Source organism: Osmerus eperlanus, chromosome 26 (assembly GCF_963692335.1).
Source record: "Osmerus eperlanus chromosome 26, fOsmEpe2.1, whole genome shotgun sequence".
In the NCBI taxonomy this organism is placed as follows: domain Eukaryota; kingdom Metazoa; phylum Chordata; class Actinopteri; order Osmeriformes; family Osmeridae; genus Osmerus; species Osmerus eperlanus.
In genome coordinates, this window is record NC_085043.1 from 7,834,147 (window position 1) to 7,851,017 (window position 16,871).

Here is a 16,871-nt window from a genome sequence, read left to right on the forward strand (position 1 = left end):
ATTTGGTTGGAGCTGCCAAACATCCCAGACAGGTTGAAGTCAACCTGCGTGTAAGATGTTTACATACAGCGGTGACTGTGTGTGTACTGTAAGGTGCGGCCTGTTATCTTTAACAACAACTAGCAACAATACTAGTGATTGATTTCTCATCTGACAGATGCCCTGTGTTGGTACACATTGAAGAGGCTATAAATAATTAATATCATATATAACCCCCCCCCCCCTCAGGCTATGTCTTTAGTCTATTCTGCCTCACACCCCCCCCCCCCCCCACACACACACACACACACACACACACTTACACACAAATACACAAACACACCTACTCAAACCAAGCTCTCCCCCCTGCCCATTGCTCAGAGGTAGCGAGTCTAGTAGTGTAAATTCTGCTTACTCATCACCCTGACAGCTGCAAGTATCTGCAGTGGCCATTTGGGGCATACTCCAGTGTGCACGCAGTGCTTGTGTGGGTGTACTGTTTGGATGTACATATCTTTATGACCATGAAACGTCCGACAAGTGATGTAGCCTAGACAACAAGATCTCACTCAAAATGGACTTGGGATCGGTTTTGGAAGGGATTCGTTTTTGAACATATAAACTACAGACTTTCACTTGGTGATTAGATAACTGGGTGTGAATAATTCTTATTGTTCAATCTGAGATTAATTCAGTTATTCATAGTTATTCATACAGTTTCATGAATTAATTAATAACTTTCCTTGTTTTGGCCAATTATTTTCGAGCAAAAAAAAAGGTAGGCAATTAACTCCTGAGTTTACGACACGAGGCACATTTCAGTAACACTGTTTCGTTCACCTGCATTCAAAAGCAGTAAAATCGACGCCTGATGTAATCCGGGGAAATGGACCTACGTTAAGAAAAGTCGCAGTAGCAACACGGACCAAATGTGACTGCCCAACAAGGGCGGATCCTCATTTGATTGACAGAATTTTAACAAACCAAATAATTGCTAGCCAAAGAACACAGGAACTCAAAGACCAATCAGAAACCACAAGACGATCAACAAGGACATCGTGGTTGAAATGCCAGCGCGGTGGGAATGGAAGTTTGAGTAACGCAAGGAAAGAAGGATGGATTAATGATCCGAAATATGGGCCGACATTTATTTCTCAGTATTTCTGTAATCTCCTCTCTTGGTATATGAAGCAGCCCAATGGCGTAAGCTCAAGACATTGATGTTTTGGACAACAGTTCCACTGCAGGCTAGCTATGAGATGCAACCAGAATAGTAACATAACTGACTATGATCATGTTGCCAGTGACCCATAGAGTATGGAGACGGGTTGTCTGCATCCTTAAAACAAGGTTGGTTTCTGTGTTCCAACTGTGTTAGCTTATTATTGTATATCAAGAACGGAAAAAAAAAAATTCGTAGGAAATCATTACAAAGATACCTTCAAACTGTATGCATTGTCTTCAAACCGTTGTTTGAGGATGAAAATAATCCTGTATATCTTGATTATTTGTATATTCTCCCTGTTGTCAGCAGTCCGTGGTTTGCTCCACAGAGGAGCCTGCGCAGGTCTGTAGGAGAACTCAGTGATGCCGAGACCATATATGCCTTGTCATCAGGACACGGCAGGTGTGGAGTGGCGGTGGTGCGCGTGAGTGGTCCCGACTCCCTAACGGCCCTAAGGAAAATGACCGGCCTCACCAGCGGCCGCCTCGCTCCGCGCACCGCCTTCCTCCGCAGCATCACCGACCCGCGCTCCAAGGAGCTCCTGGACAGAGGGCTGGTGCTGTGGTTCCCAGGTCAGACTAAGACCCTGTGTAGTGTACGCCTGCTGAGTCAAGTTATCACCATGGAGATAACTGTAACTAGCTGTAACTAACTAGACCTAGTTCCTTGACTCTGACCACCAAAATACTGTTAAAACCGTGCACTTCTGAACCTTGATCTTCTGCTGTACTTTCCATAGGCACTATTACCATGTCGCTTTCGAGGGAAGAGCCTGTTAAAAAATACAATGTGAAAGATAATGTAAAGGTGCATTATGTTGTTGTGACCTCTGCAGGCCCACACAGCTTCACAGGCGAGGACAGTGCAGAGTTTCATATCCATGGTGGACCGGCGGTTATTGCAGCAGTCTTGCAAGCTCTAGGTGAGATACGAATGGATCTTTTTTTCAGTTCATGACAGATGTTCTTACCATGGTGAGATTGTGCTCCCAGCCTGTGATGTTTCCTACTCTAAGCTCCTAAATTTGTTGTGCAGTACTCACGTTGGCCGTTAGAGGGCAGTGTTACACAGACAAGAATGACTTCCCTACTGTGGTGTACTTGAGATGACAGCTGTGCTGTCATAAAATAGTAAACGTGACAAACCTTGACATTGTTTAGTTTCTGTATAATCCCTGTATGTATTCACAGACACAATAGTTCACAAAATGTGTGTACCATAATGGATATCCTAATGGAAGGCTGTATTTGTCTTTTAAGTAGGAAATAATCTATGGGTAAATGAATAAGCTTCATGTAGTATATCTATGGTGGGTATTATTTAACAACTCTTTGCTAGTCTAACTTGTCGGCTGATAATTTCAGATGGACTGTGTACTGTGTGTGTAGGTAAATTAATACGGTTTGTGTAGTATATGGTGGGTATTATTTAACAACTCTTTGCTAGTCTAACTTGTCGGTTGATAATTCCGGATGGACTGTGTACTGTGTGTCTAAGTCTTAAAGAGACCAAACACACAGAAGGCAAACATACCTAACTCTCGAGGACTTTTAAAAGTCTTGAGGGCCTCCTAACTGCTACAAAAACAAAACCTTTCTTAACCTGCCCAGGATTGTTTTTGATTGTTTTCGCCTTTTACAGTGAACTTAAAGTGGCCCCTTGACCCTAGCTTCGACACCGGTTTTGACCCTGCTGATGTCGTTTCTGCTTGTGTGTGTGTGTGTCTGTGTGCTACTCTGTGTTTCCTACTGTGTGTGTGTTACTGTGTGTGTTTGTGTGTGAATGTTGTGTACGCGTGTCTCGCATGTTTTCTGTGTGTGAGTCTGCTACTGTGTGTGTTACTGTGTGTTTTCTGTGTGTGAGTCCGCTACCGTGTGTGTTACTGTGTGTGTGTGCTACCGTGTGTGTGTGTGTTACTCTACGTGTTGCTGCGTGTGTTTTTCAGGAAGCCTTCCCGGTGTGAGGCCGGCGGAGGCAGGGGAGTTTACACGGAGGGCCTTCCACGCGGGGAAGTTGGGCCTGACGGAGGTGGAGGGGCTGGGGGACCTGATCCACGCCGAGACGGAGGCCCAGAGGAGGCAGGCCCTCAGGCAGATGTCTGGGGAGCTGGGCCTCCTCTACCAGGACTGGAGCCAGAGGCTGAAACGGGTATGAAACCACTCTTCTATCCAGGGCTTCGCTCCTCTCGGAGGGCTCTTCTATCCAGGGCTTCGCTCCTCGCGGAGGGCTCTTCTATCCAGGGCTTCGCTCCTCGCGGAGGGCTCTTCTATCCAGGGCTTCGCTCCTCGCGGAGGGCTCTTCTATCCAGGGCTTCGCTCCTCTCGGAGGGCTCTTCTATCCAGGGCTTCGCTCCTCTCGGAGGGCTCTTCTATCCAGGGCTTCGCTCCTCTCGGAGGGCTCTTCTATCCAGGGCTTCGCTCCTCTCGGAGGGCTCTTCTATCCAGGGCTTCGCTCCTCGCGGAGGGCTCGACCCTGTTGCGAAGGTGGGGCGCAGGCGGGGGACTTCCGCTATCGCCCTTCCCAGATGCTTTGCCACTGATCTGAGGTCAGTCTCGTGTTAAAGGATACGTCTGAACGTAGGAAGGGGACTCAGTTTCCAGGCCTGTACCCACGGCTCCAGCCCCCGGCTCTCCTCAGGAGACTTAAGCCTCCAGAAAAGAATCCTAAATAAAGTCTTCCTGAGGCAAAGCAGCCAAGAAGCCTCCGAAAACCCCTACCTCTATTTTCTGACACGTTCGCTTTCTAAGAAATGTTGTTGACAGGCACCTCGGCCCGCTTTCTTGTTAATTTGACAGAGAGACAATGCCGCTAGCGACGCTATTGTCTCGACACAATGTGCCTGGGCGCTCGTAGAGAGCTTCCTGTCCGAGCGGATCTACGGGTCCTGCGTCAGTCGTCGTCCATGACAGTCTTCATCCTACAGTGCATCCGAGCATTTCGAGAGTAGCGTGGGATCTGAACTCGGAATAAAGTACGACACACACCCTAAACAGCGTGGCAGGTGTTTGTCGTACGGTGTATAGTGTGTCGAGGTTTTAAGGACCTGGTAGTAGAAATTGCGTCATGTAAGCTGCGCTCGCTGTGTCCTCTCGCTTACAGTGTATGGGACTGCTAGTCGTATCAAGAATCCTAGACTGTATGTCAGCACATACGATGTATTGTCTACTCTGACTTAAATGAGTACCCGTACATGAAAACATCTGACTATACCTATGAACATACCTAACCATATATTATTCTGAACATTGTTGTTCATAATATAACATTATGAACCTTGCTTCTCATCGTCTTGGGTTTTAAAAACCTTTTTAGGGAGTTTTCTCTTCTTCCCTGAGGGTTTAAGTTGGTTTTCGGTGCTGATCTGTGGGCATCTATGAAGCCGCCTGTGACAGTGCTTGTAAAAAAGGGCTTTTCAAATAAAGGTTGATTGGATTTGTGTTCCTGTGCGGCCCACAGGCTTTGGCTCACGTGGAGGCGTTCATAGACTTCAGTGAGGATGAGCTCATCGAGGAAGGGGTCTTAAACCAAGGTACGTACCTTCTGCCCTCCTGTGTCGGAAAAATGCGGACGCACTCGTGTCTTTCAGGTCGCGAGGTGGTGGTGGTGGGGGAGGTGTGTCCGGTTGGTTTTCCTGTTTGGATCTTGGGCTAGCTAGCGAGCGTTCACCACTGTAAGGAGATGGAGATGGACTGCTGAGAAGTTTCCTGGAGGAAGTGTGGAGAGAGGGGGAGAGAGGGCCAGAGGGACACTGGAGACATTAGTCTTGTCTTCAAAGCCGGCCTGACAGTTTGTCCACAGGAATCCACCGTCAGCAGCTTGGTCTTAAAGAGCCCAGACCTGCTGTGTGGCCCTGTGTTTCCCATGGAGGGGGGGAGGGAGGAGGGAGGGAGGGAGGGGGGGGGGCATCCCCTCTGTGTCGCCTGACGTCTGGCTAGCCTGGAAACTCACAACCTTCTGATCTTAGAGCATTCTGAGCGGCTCTATGCATCAGAGGGTTTGTTTTGGTGGCACCAAGTGACCCCTTTGCCCATTTGTTATTGTTGTGGCTTGAAGCAAAGCAAACTAAACTTACAACGCTAATTCTGCTCAGCCTTTTATGTCAACTACGGTTGTCCAAAAATCAGGCAAGCCTGTCGAAGTTAAACCCGCCCAGTAAGCAAAGATCACATTTTATTCCGACGTAAAAGACGACGAACTTCATCTCCATGTTCTGGCTTGCCCCCATCCCTCCAGTGGACAGGTCTGTGTGTGAGCTGCAGAGGGAGATCGAGGTTCACCTGAGGGACGAGAGGAGAGGAGAGCGGCTGAGGAGCGGGGTTCAGGTGGTCATAGCAGGAGCCACCAACGCCGGGAAGAGCAGCCTTCTCAACACCCTGTGTGAGTCCAGTACACCACAACACAGTTTATGTACATAGCACAGTGCACAACACCCTGTGTGAGTCCAACACGGTACACAACACCCTTTATGTACACAGCATAGTACACAACACCCTCATGTACACATCCCAGTACACAACAACCAAACCAAACCCTCTTAAGTACAGTTCGGTGAACAGCCGCACTCCTAAGTACACAATAACACAGCCATCAGTAGGACATGTCTAAGATTTTTCTTGAAAAAAATAATAATATAAGGGTTTCAAGTGTATTTTCTCGGTTCACTCCGTTTCCTTTACACAGCATGTTTTTTTTATAGAAGCGTCCTGGTCAAACCACCGAGTCCCAGCAGGGACCATCATTCAACCCTGTGTCTTCTTAATCTAACTAGTTCTGTTTATCAGGCTGGATATATTTGTTTAACATATTGCATCCTAAAATAATCTAGCACGGCCTTACGTAAACGATGTGGAGTGGTTCCTTGGCAGGCGTCTTCACAGCTTCCTATCTGAAGAATAGACTTATTTATCAGTCTTCAGATAAAATCCTGTTATTGTTTCCTATTTCGCTCAGTCTTTCCCAGGGCCCACGCCCTTCTGTCTGACCAGTATTAATGGGCTCTGTGTAGTTGGCCTGCGGCTGCCAGGTTCTCTGGCCCAGCGGAGAAGTGGGAAGCCTCGGGATTTGATTGACAGCTTCCAAACTCTGTGCCTTTTTTTTGTTTTTGCGATGTTTTGAATAAAACCCTCACATTTCCTATATTGTTACGTTAACAACATAACATATACAATTCATATAATATAACAACGATAAGAAAGATACGCAAAAAATGGTTTTATCCCTCAGTTACAATCTGGCCCTTGCCATCCTCCACCTTGGGTTAGATCTTCTGTCATTGTTTCATATGAAGAGTTGCGACACTGTACATCGGTTTCTGCCGCCCCGCCCCCCCCCCCCCCTCACGTTGTGACCAAGCGCTCCTCTGTCCTGCTGTCTGTCCAGGCCGGCGGCCGGCGGCCATCGTGTCCGCGGTGGCGGGGACGACCAGGGACGTGGTGGAGACCCCCCTGGACCTGGGGGGTCTCCCCGTGTTGCTGAGTGACACGGCGGGGCTGAGAGACAGCACCGACAGCGTGGAGCAGGAGGGCGTCCGCAGAGCCCGGGAGAGGTACTGTACCGACCTGTGGAGCGCAACCCAACCAAAACACCTGAAATAAGCGTGTTAAAATAAGGGTATACGGTGTAATACTTTTTTGTAAAAATTTTTTTATCCAAAGACTTATTAGTTAAGTTACTAGTTGTTATACCATTTCTTTATGCTGTAATAGGAAGTAGGGGTTTGTCACTGTGAGGGATTTTCTTTTTTCTTCAACTCCAATGATTGATTAGCCAAACGCAGTTCCGGTCACGCAATCTGGATCAGAATTAGGAATGTGTTACTTGGAACATAATGGCATTAGAATGCTGAGTTTTAGGGAGGATTTTCCTGTCAGTGTTCTGTTTTGCAGAACAGTTTTGTCTTCAATTTTACGACACGATGGAACAAAACGTGACTGTCCTTGAAGACAAACAAAGGAAGAAATAAGTCAATCTTTTGCCCGCCGTACATTTTATTTTGACTCCAGTTACGTCCACGTACTGTATACATTCCCTCCCAGGGCAAACGTATGGATATAAATATCCACTATAAACATACCCAGAAGGTTGTGCAACAACAGTGCAACTGGTCCCAGTTGCATAATAGCTACTGGGGGGGTTTAGGTGATAGAATACAACATACATGACCACCTCTGACAGCTGCTTCCACTGTTTATACCAAAGCTAAACAAGCAATAGGAGAAACATCTCCCCCTCCATCCCTCCCCCTCTCTCTGTGGTCTATCTTGCACATATTGACAGACACATACACACACACACACACCATGCACACACACACACACTGCTCACTCCTGTCCCTCAGACAGGAAGTACGGGTAGTTTTGGTGCTTCAGGGGACTTTTAGTCAGAACAGGTCGTCACTTCATGACCTGGGCCCGGACAGGAAGGAGGTGGTAACAATGCAATGCTGCTGTTCTCTCTGGAGACACGCTAGCAGAGACAACGAGCCCTGGCTAGCTCACACCCAGCCAATAGGAGAGAGCGAACGCGGAGCTCAGACTTTCCAATTCAGACAACGGAAGTCCTGCGGAGCGGCTAGGGGCTCGACGGATGACGGCACTGTTTTGGCGGTGTTCTCGCTCTCTTTTTTTAATATGTTTTACTCTCCTCTCTGTCTCTGTCTCTCTCTTTCCCGGTCTCTCTCTGTCTCTCTCTGTCCCTCTTCTCATTCTCTCTCTAATTCTCCTCTCCTTCCATCTCTCCCTCTCCATCTTATCTCCTTCGATCTCTCTCTCTTCATCTCTGTCTCTCTCTCGCTGTCTCTCTCCCTTTCTCTCTGCCCCTCAGGGTGGAGCAGGCGGACCTATCTCTGGTGGTGGTGGACTCCACTCAGCTCCCCCCCGATGACACGCTGGTGCCAGACTTCCTCCAGGGGCACCTCCGAAGCGTGCTGCCCAGCAGGGAGCCCCCCGAGGCGGGCGCGGGCGCTGACCCGGAGAGGTGCCTGCTGGTCTTGAACAAGAGCGACCTGGTGCCTCTGGACCGGAGGGAGAGGGTGGAGGAGGAGCTGAGGAGGAGCCCTGGCCTCCCTCCTGTGTGCTTTCTCTCCTGCCACACCAGCTCCGGCCTGGAGGCCTTCCTCTCCCTGCTCCACAGCCACGTCAGGACTCTGTGAGTTGGTCGACGACACCCCGTAGAGACTCCTGGGGAGTCGTCAAAGACGGCAAGAGCATCAGACAAAAATGTCACACTTCAAAACTTAGTAGTTTGGTCATGGGCAGGGGTGACTTTGGATAAAAGCATCTGCTGAATTAATAAACTGTTGCTATTACCCACAGGTGTGGTGACCCTCTGTCCGGTTCCCCTAGTCTGACCCAAGCCCGCCACAGGGCCCACCTCCAGCAGTGTGGCTTGGCGCTGGCCCAGTACCACCACTACCGGAACCAGGACCTGGCCCTCGCCGCCGAGGGGGTCCGCCTGGCCCTCACCAGCCTGGGCCGGATCACAGGACGGGTGGGCGCGGAGGAGATCCTGGATATCATATTCAGAGACTTCTGCATAGGGAAATAATAGTAGGCTCTGCAGAACAGACACAGACAGCTCGACTGTGAGGCGGAAATGTATGTTGTGCCAGCATGGTGCATGGTGGACAACTTGCACTCGGCATACCCTCTGCCTTTTTTTGGGTGTTTTTTTTTATGCCAGTATTAAAGGTCATATACTGAACCTGTGTCCAGATGGTTTCAAATGCATTGTGCTCCATGATGTGACCGAGCAGAGATGAAACATGTCTTGTCCCGGAGAGTTATTTGGTGGGAACGAGGCGCTCTCGGAGGCGATCTTCTCCACGCCCTTTGTTCCCCCTGTCAATCTGGCCGAGATTCAATATTTATGTTTCCTCAGTGAACTCCTCACCCCTTTTCCCCGAGTTTATTCCTTTCTCGCCCAGGTCTCTGACGACACCAACTCTGTCCTACACGTCAGCTCTCTCTCTCTGTCTCTTCTCTCTATCTCTCTTTTCTCTCTATCTCTCTCTCTTTCTCTATCGTTACTTCTTTCTCCTCTCTTTTTATCAATCTTTTCTCTCGCTCTTGTCTCGTTCTCTCTGTAGCTTTGCCTCTCTCTCTCTATCGCTACCTCTCCTCCTTTCATCTCAGATTAACACACAAGGTGTGTCAGCACAGAGAAGCTCTAGTCTAAAAGTAGAGCCTGTTCTATCCTAACAGATCGATACAGACTCTGCTGCTGGATTGATCTGTAAAGCAGAGTCTGCTTGGCTTCCATTCTGGAAGTTTCCACAAGGAGAGGGATGTGTGTAGGACAAGCTAAATCAATACCGAGCACAGTTCAAGAGGAGCAACACGGAGTGCGTCTGGATATTTGATATAGTGTATATTTCAATATTTTTAAAAATCACTATTTACTTTGTGGAAGTTACTGAAGGACCTGTTAAAATATATGAAATATCTGGATTTTATGGAGGAGGTCTATATCCTCTCTTTGAGCCAAGGTACATTCCAGGTTGTAAATTTATCTTCGTACAGTATAGCAGTGCCCAGACAGAAGCTGTGATCTGTGGCAGGCCCTTTGTTCGCGGTTGAGGGATGAGGGTCGTTTCAGCCTATGTGGTAATTGCGTTTCCTGTGACTGATTAACCCTTGTGTTATCTTCGGGTCATTCTGACCCATCAGTCATTGTGACCCACCGTCGTATTGCGACAAATTTACCTCATACAAAAACAAAGTGAAGCATTTTCTTTTAACTGTCGGGCTGTCTCAGACCCCCCACATTGGAATGGTTAAAAGAAAATTATTTTTATTTGTTTTTGTATTGGGTAAAATTGGGTAAACACAACAATGGTTCGTTATGAACCTTTGGGTCATGTGACCCGAAGGCAGCACGAGGGTTAATGTGTGTTCTAGGGAGAATGGCTCTGTAACAGTGGATGGCAGCATTGGGGTTCAGATGAAGGGTCATCTCCAGTCCCTTAGGGGGGGTCACATGACCCAAAGGTTCATAACGAACCATCGTTGTGTTTACCCAATTTTACCCAATACAAAAACAAATAAAAATCATTTTCTTTTAACCTTCGCAATGTGGAGGGTCTGAGACAGCCTGACGGTTAAAAGAAAATGCTTCACTTTGTTTTTGTATGCGGTAAAGTTGTCACAATACGACGGTGGGTAACAATGACTGATGGGTCAGAATGACCCGAAGAGAACACAAGGGTTAAAGTAGGACTGTGTGTGTGTGTGTGTGTGTGTGTGTAGGCCATATAGGGTTGAAAAACACGTTGTGTTAAACAAAGGATTTCCTGAGAACAGAGAGAAGCTTCTTCACCTGCAGCGCAGAGCAAGTCCCGCCCTCTGGTTCTGGTCCAATCCGCAGCCACGACACGGGCACTTCCTGTGCTGCCGGTACGCCGCAGCACGAGGAGGACAAACTCGGTCTGAACTGGTATAACTATGCAGGGCTACACAATGTACTGGGCTATTGTGCATGACAAGATCTCACAATGTAGGGTTCGAATTACGGAGTGGCTTGGGGGGGTTTCACCTCTCTAATTAAGACTTGGACCCCCCAAAACAACAGGTCGGGGGGAGGGGGCGATTTATATATCGTTCTTGCCTGTAAACGTAAATATTACGTTACGCCCTGGAGAAGAAGTTGACCCCCCCGATTATCATTGTATAATTCGCTTAACTCTGGTTAGTATGTATGTTTTGGGGTAAATGACCAAAGGGGTTAGCATGTGTGTTTTGGATGAAATGACCAAACATTGAGTCTCAAAACAGACTCGTTTTAGATCTGTGGGTGCTTTTAAAACTGATACTGGGGCCCATCCAGTTGGGAAAGCACTTATAGATCTAAAACATGCAGTCAGTTTTGAGCATGTGGTTCCTGATAGACTCAATGTTAGAGCTAGATCTGCTAAATGTTTCTATCCTGGGGATTGTTACATTAGATCTCATTCATCTGGAAAGGTGGTATTGGTCATGTGAACCGATTGCCAATCAAGACCAACGATTATCAGGTGTGTTTTACGCCCCGGTGGCGTAATGGATAAGCATGCGAACCATGCAGGTAGGCCGGTCAGACGCAGCAGCATGGCATCAAATCCCAGTTCACGGCTGGTATGCAGCTGGGCCTCCAACATGCAAGCACCCCAGTTCCCATCATGCTTGGAGCACAGCCAGGGCTCTGACATGCAAGCACCCCAAGACCCTTGACTTTAATGCTCCACATGTTTATCCACTTAGCCATCAGGGACACAAGCAACCATGAACTTGTTGAAAACACATCTTCAAGGTTAAGTGTGCGGTCATTAAAAATACAGTTTCTGCAAGGAAAGACCATTTAAGCCTTCCATGGGATTTCAACCCAAGACCCTTAACTTTCATTCATGCAAAGGGATTAGTATGTGTGTTTTGGATAAAATGACCAAAAGGGTTATTATGTGTGTTTTGGGGTAAATGACCAAAGGGGTTAGTATCAGGGTTCAAATTACAGGGGGGCTTGGGGGGGTTTCACCCCCCTAATGAAGACTTGGACCCCCCCAAAAGAGGTAAAAATAACAGGTCGGGAGGGGTCGATACATGAATATATTGTTTTTACCTGTAATTGTAAAAATGACTTTACGCCCTGCAGAAGTTGACCCCCTCGATTATCATTTTATAATTCGCACTCTGCTCTAGTTGTATATACTGTATACAAGATCTCACAAAAGGAGGACTCAGTTTGAAGTAGTAAAACCTATCGAGACTTTACGGTACACAAAGTTACTGTACGATGTGGTGACAACATATTTAGCCAGATCTCATTCTCACACAAGCTAAAAAAACGGACGTATAAATCGTTCAGCTGCAAAGAGGATAGCACGAGGTGTCCAGTGAGAGATTGACCCTGGTAACTGTGGATGGACTGTACTGTACATGATGTAGAGGTATATATGGAGGCATTCATCATAAGAGTTCACCTCCCGTCATCAGGGTGTGGGACTGTTAACAGTGGGCCCATTGGGGGAACATAAAGTTTGCTAGTTTAAGAGATAAGACTCAAGGTCGCATAACTAGGATACAAATATTTGACTGTGTTTTTTTTTACAACTTGCATAACTCCACAGTCAATTCAGTCAATTCATTCACTTTGGCATCAATGCTATATCAACTAATATGACAAGAAAATACTTTTCGAAATTTTTATTTTCTTAAATTCAGGTGGTCAAAGGTGTTTATGTCCTAATTCATAAATAAAACAATTTTTTAAAAGCAACATCAGAAAACAAGCCTAAAATACATCAAATTATTTACATTCTCGCAGTTTTATACAAAATGAACCAAAGTGTAAAGCGAAAATACTGAACTGAGTATTGGGTGGTTGAACAATGCCATAAGTCCATAAAAATGAAGTTAAAACAAATAGTAAAATCCCTTCAGTACACATGAGTTCAGTTTAACAGGCATACAGTAAGTGCATTAGAACTGTGTACTATATACAGTGCATGTCATATTCAATACAATTGGTCGTGTCAGTATTTACATGAAAATGGAAATTATAATTGGTCAATCAGCACATAATGATTCCAGTGTAGTCACTTCAACTTTCAACTTTCAACTTTATTTATCCTTCAAAAGGAAATTAGTGTGACACTAATTGTGTCACACTAATTTGTCACTGTGGTGAATAACATCCTGGTTTTAAGGTCCTGGTTTGGATGTTCATCATGTTTCTTCTTCCTCTTTCTCTCAGTTAGTGCTCAGTCTTAGTGACCTAACATTAGTGTTAGGGTCTTTAATGATATAGATTTAACCAGAGTTGTTTCACGACGTGTAGCCCATTCGAGGGCTTGCGGATACCAGTGTCTCCAACTGCCATTCTCCCACACGAGTCTACCTGCTCTTCTGCAATGAGAAATCACAGTATTAACAGACACAGACAGAGAATCCCAGAGTGACTGTGTAAAACGGACAGACACAGTGAAACTGGCAGGAGGCCCGACCAAATATTTCTCAAGCTCCGCTTCCTCGTTGTAACGTGTTCGCTGTTATCCTGCCCGTCCACGCTTTCCTGTGCTTGCCCTTTAGCCTTAACCCTTAGAGTTATCGTTTGTGCTGACTCCCCTTCAGTCGTCTTCCAACCTCTACTAGGGCTCACATGTATTCAATGCCAACACGTCACTGAACTGTGGCTGTAAGCACGTAACCAACCTGAACGATTACAGGGGCTGCACTCTGTCTATCTACTTTTATCAGTAGATACAAAATGTATTTATTTATCCAAACCAATGTACCAGGGGGTTTCAAACCTGCAATCTCTTTAACTGCAGTCCATCACTTTAGACATTTAGACATTTAGTCATTTGGCAGACGCTCTTATCCAGAGCGACTTACAGTAAGTACAGGGACATTCCCCCCGAGGCAAGTAGGGTGAAGTGCCTTGCCCAAGGACACAACGTCATTTGACACGGCCGGGAATCGAACCGGGCAACCTTTAGATCACTAGCCCGATTCCCTAACCGCTCAGCGACCTGACTTTAACCGCTGAGCTATGACTGGCTGACAGGGCGAGCGTGTCTTGCCCGTACCTTACAGTTGGCCTGGGCAGCGGTCAGCGTCTGGACCTTGGTGTTGAGCCTCTGGACCTCGTTCTCCTGGTTGCTCAACTGCTTCACCTGCTGGTTCTTCTCCTCCCTCAGACGATTCTGCTCCAGCAGCAGAGCCTCCACCTGGGAGAGCAACAAACAAGCATTGTGGGTAATCTTAATTTAATGGGGCCTTACCCACCTGCTGATAGAAATCGATTTAAGCCACGGGATGTATAAACCATTATTAACTACCAGCAGCTCACATGTATGTTGACAGTTTCGAATTTACAACCATTTGGAGCCATGCATGTTCATTTTGAAGTCCTGCAGGTGGGTAACTAGCAGTGTGACAGACAGGAAAGCAGACAGACAGGCAGACAGACAGACAGGAACAGACACCCACCTGCTTGTCGTGTGCCTGCTGGTTATCCTGCAGACGTCTCCGGCTCTCGTCTGTAGTGTGGCTGTAGTTGCTCTGACACTGCGCCAGCTGGTGCTTCAGGTCGCTGTTCTGGACCTCCAGACGACTGGATTGGAGTTGAATATCAGCCACCTGGACGTCCAATACAATGTCAACATAATCATTCATAGCAATTTGATCATTGAGCAGATGTTTTTTATCCAAAGCAACTAACGGCATGGGGAGATTTGAACCTCCAACCTGATGATCTGCTGGTACACGTGTATGCATCTCACACTCACAGACATTCTCTCACACACACACACTCACTCACTCACCCACACACACACACACACACACACACACACACACACCCACACACACACACACACACCTTGTCCCCCACGTTGTTCAGGTACCGCTGGAATTTATCCTCCACCTCCTTGGAGAGGTTGGTGCAGCTGCTTCGGATCTTCTCCACCTGCTCCTGCTGCTTGTCGCAGGTCAGGTGGAAGGTCATGGAGTGGGGGAACAAGGTGTTGATCCTGGACAGGAAGCCACTGGTCACCGTCTGGATGCCCTCCAGCGACTTGGAGAAGTCCTGTTTGCACTTCCTGGTGTAGGTGGTGAGCTCCGCCTTCAGGTCGGCGTTCTCCTTCTTCAAGGCGATGTTCTCCAGGTGGTGGGCGTTGCGTTCCTTGATGGCGCTGTCCCTCTGGGTCGTGATGAGCAGGACCGTCTGGGTGAAGTTGGCCTTCAGCAGGTTGTATGTCGCTTCCTGCTGGGCATACTTAGCCTGCAGAGTTTTCAACTCCGCTGGAGAAGAGGACAGAAGGTTGGTCCCCGAAAACAACTCGAAAGCAACCAGAATACTGTTTTAACTACGCACTTCGAATCCTTGCACTTTCAATCTGTATTCTTTTGCACATCACTTTGAATAAAACGTTTTCGATCCAAATGTAGTATCAGCTTTACATTGTATACATTTTTCCACTGGAAAGAGGGGAATACTATACTCATGAACTTAATCACACTGAAAGAATCTTTGATTGTCTAGTGCACTTCCTACATGTGCCATTCATACTTAACTTTTGGTTAAAAAAGCTTCTGCTAAATGAATACATGTAAATGTAATGTTATGCAGAGCAGCATTGAATCAGTGTTGAAGTGTGGTTTGTACCATTGTGAGTTGAGACCGGGGGTCGCTGGACTGGAGGGGTGGCACACTGCGTAGGGGATGATCGGGTCATCGCTAGCTTTTTCTCTGTTTCACACTGGCTCTGTGATACAAAAGGTAATCATTTTAAAACTTTGAAGGCCTTTTATATTTTGTTACAAGCTGTAGTAAAAATAAATAAAAAATCATTAAAAAATAAACTATACATCTCATGATCCCACCTATTTTTGCAAAAAGCTTTTATTTCAATTTCATTATTGCTCACTAAGACTTGCCAACATCAACGTATAATACACCATATAGTATCATGGCAGGACTTTCCTCCTTGCTACTAAAATACATGAAATCTCCCCAAAACCTCCCCAAGCTTAACCCCAATCCTGTGTACTCACCAGTCTGGTTTGCAAGACCTTGGTGCTGGTTATCGTGGCGTTGGCCGCCGTTTTCAACCGGAGAACTTCCTTCTCCAGGGCAGCCTTCTCGCCCGTGCGGGCACCCAGAGCGCCGCTCAGCTCGCCCTTCTCCTTCCTCAGCTGGATGTGGTTCTCGCTCAGCCTGTTGAAGCTCAGCTCCAGCTCCTTCACCTGCTTCTCCTCGGCCGACTTCTCCGGCTGCCCGTAAACCAGGAAGAGCACCAGGCTGACGATGATGAGCGACTGGATCAGGGAGGAGAAGAGGAAGACGATCCTCATGTAGTAGCCGCAGCTCTTGCCTTTGGGCTTGTGGGTGTCCCGGGCCTCCAGGCCGAACTTGGCCCGGGAGTAGCTGGTGTTGTACATCTCAGGAGGGAGCGCGGAGGGGGGGGACTAAAGAAGACGACCGAACCACGGAGGGATTCCTCAGGGTCTTTTGGGACGAGTTTCCTTCCTGAAAAAGTCTCAGTCGGTGGGTCCTGTCGTCCTGTGCTTCAGGGGGACGGCTGTGGAGAAACCGATGGAGCGCGTGGATGTAAACACTGAACCTGAGGCGTGCAGGAGGCACCGTGTTTATAAACGCAGAGGCACACTTCCTATGTGGCACCTCTTTCCTGTTACAGCCCCCACAGCTTCTCCAACCCCCATCGCCCCCTGCTCTCTGGCTCCTCCAGCCCTCTTACCCTCCCCCTCCAGTACCCTCCCACCCCCTGGCCTGTCCGCTCCTCCGACATCCCTCCACCCTGGCTCCTCCAGCCAGCCCCCCTTCACCACCCCCTCCAGCATCCTCCCGGCCTGTCCTGCCCCTGCCCCTGCCTGCTCCTGAGGTTATCATAACATCATCCCACGGTCACTAAGGACTGCTGGCATTACATTCATATTGGTAGCACTCCTCAAAGTGCTGTCAGAGACGAGCATTTGTACAATGGACTGAGCACAGGTGTGAAAGTATTGGCCAACTAGCAAAGTGTACACATGATTCCATAAAAAAATGCAAATATACAATTATTCTTTTCTCCTTCCTAAAGGAAATACACTTTGCTGAATTAGGCTTGCTTGAGTTGCTCTACACTACAGCTCCAGTTCTAGACGTTTCCATCCTACGAGTCTGGTGGACA

The 16,871-nt window shown here is 47.5% G+C and overlaps 2 protein-coding genes across 3 annotated transcripts; one reads left to right on the forward strand and one right to left on the reverse strand.

The window, feature by feature from the left end:
* Positions 1-1,018: 1,018 nt before the first annotated feature.
* Positions 1,019-8,905, forward strand: gtpbp3 (GTP binding protein 3, mitochondrial). Of its 2 annotated transcripts, none has more exons than XM_062452938.1 (9): positions 1,019-1,329; positions 1,511-1,776; positions 2,040-2,126; positions 3,150-3,352; positions 4,661-4,733; positions 5,438-5,581; positions 6,584-6,749; positions 8,027-8,350; positions 8,518-8,905. In XM_062452938.1, exons 1-9 carry the CDS (start codon positions 1,268-1,270, stop codon positions 8,747-8,749), a joined length of 1,557 nt encoding a protein of 518 aa, XP_062308922.1. In that variant the 5' UTR covers positions 1,019-1,267; the 3' UTR covers positions 8,750-8,905. The 2 variants fall into 2 exon arrangements, with proteins under 2 accessions (XP_062308922.1, XP_062308923.1); XM_062452939.1 differs by having other exon boundaries at positions 1,514-1,776.
* A 3,458-nt stretch (positions 8,906-12,363) lies between these two features.
* Positions 12,364-16,332, reverse strand: plvapb (plasmalemma vesicle associated protein b). Its single transcript, XM_062452778.1, has 6 exons — positions 15,733-16,332; positions 15,344-15,443; positions 14,558-14,979; positions 14,167-14,316; positions 13,764-13,904; positions 12,364-13,080 (listed from the first exon to the last, which is right to left on the reverse strand). The coding sequence occupies exons 1-6, from the start codon at positions 16,117-16,119 to the stop codon at positions 13,069-13,071; spliced, it is 1,212 nt and encodes a 403-aa protein (XP_062308762.1). The 5' UTR covers positions 16,120-16,332; the 3' UTR covers positions 12,364-13,068.
* Between the last annotated feature and the right edge of the window lie 539 nt (positions 16,333-16,871).

Bases quoted from the DNA above. Each gene is read 5' to 3' on its own strand.
- gtpbp3 (XM_062452938.1), top strand. From the start codon at position 1,268: ATGATCATGTTGCCAGTGACCCATAGAGTATGGAGACGGGTTGTCTGC. The intron at 1,330-1,510 runs GTTGGTTTCTGT...CCCTGTTGTCAG, and splicing joins GTCTGCATCCTTAAAACAAG to CAGTCCGTGGTTTGCTCCAC. The intron at 6,750-8,026 runs GTACTGTACCGA...TCTGCCCCTCAG, and splicing joins GTCCGCAGAGCCCGGGAGAG to GGTGGAGCAGGCGGACCTAT.
- plvapb (XM_062452778.1), bottom strand. From the start codon at position 16,119: ATGTACAACACCAGCTACTCCCGGGCCAAGTTCGGCCTGGAGGCCCGG. The intron at 14,980-15,343 runs GTACAAACCACA...CCTCTTCTCCAG, and splicing joins CCCGGTCTCAACTCACAATG to CGGAGTTGAAAACTCTGCAG. The intron at 13,905-14,166 runs GTGGGTGTCTGT...TTGCTCTCCCAG, and splicing joins AGCAGGCACACGACAAGCAG to GTGGAGGCTCTGCTGCTGGA.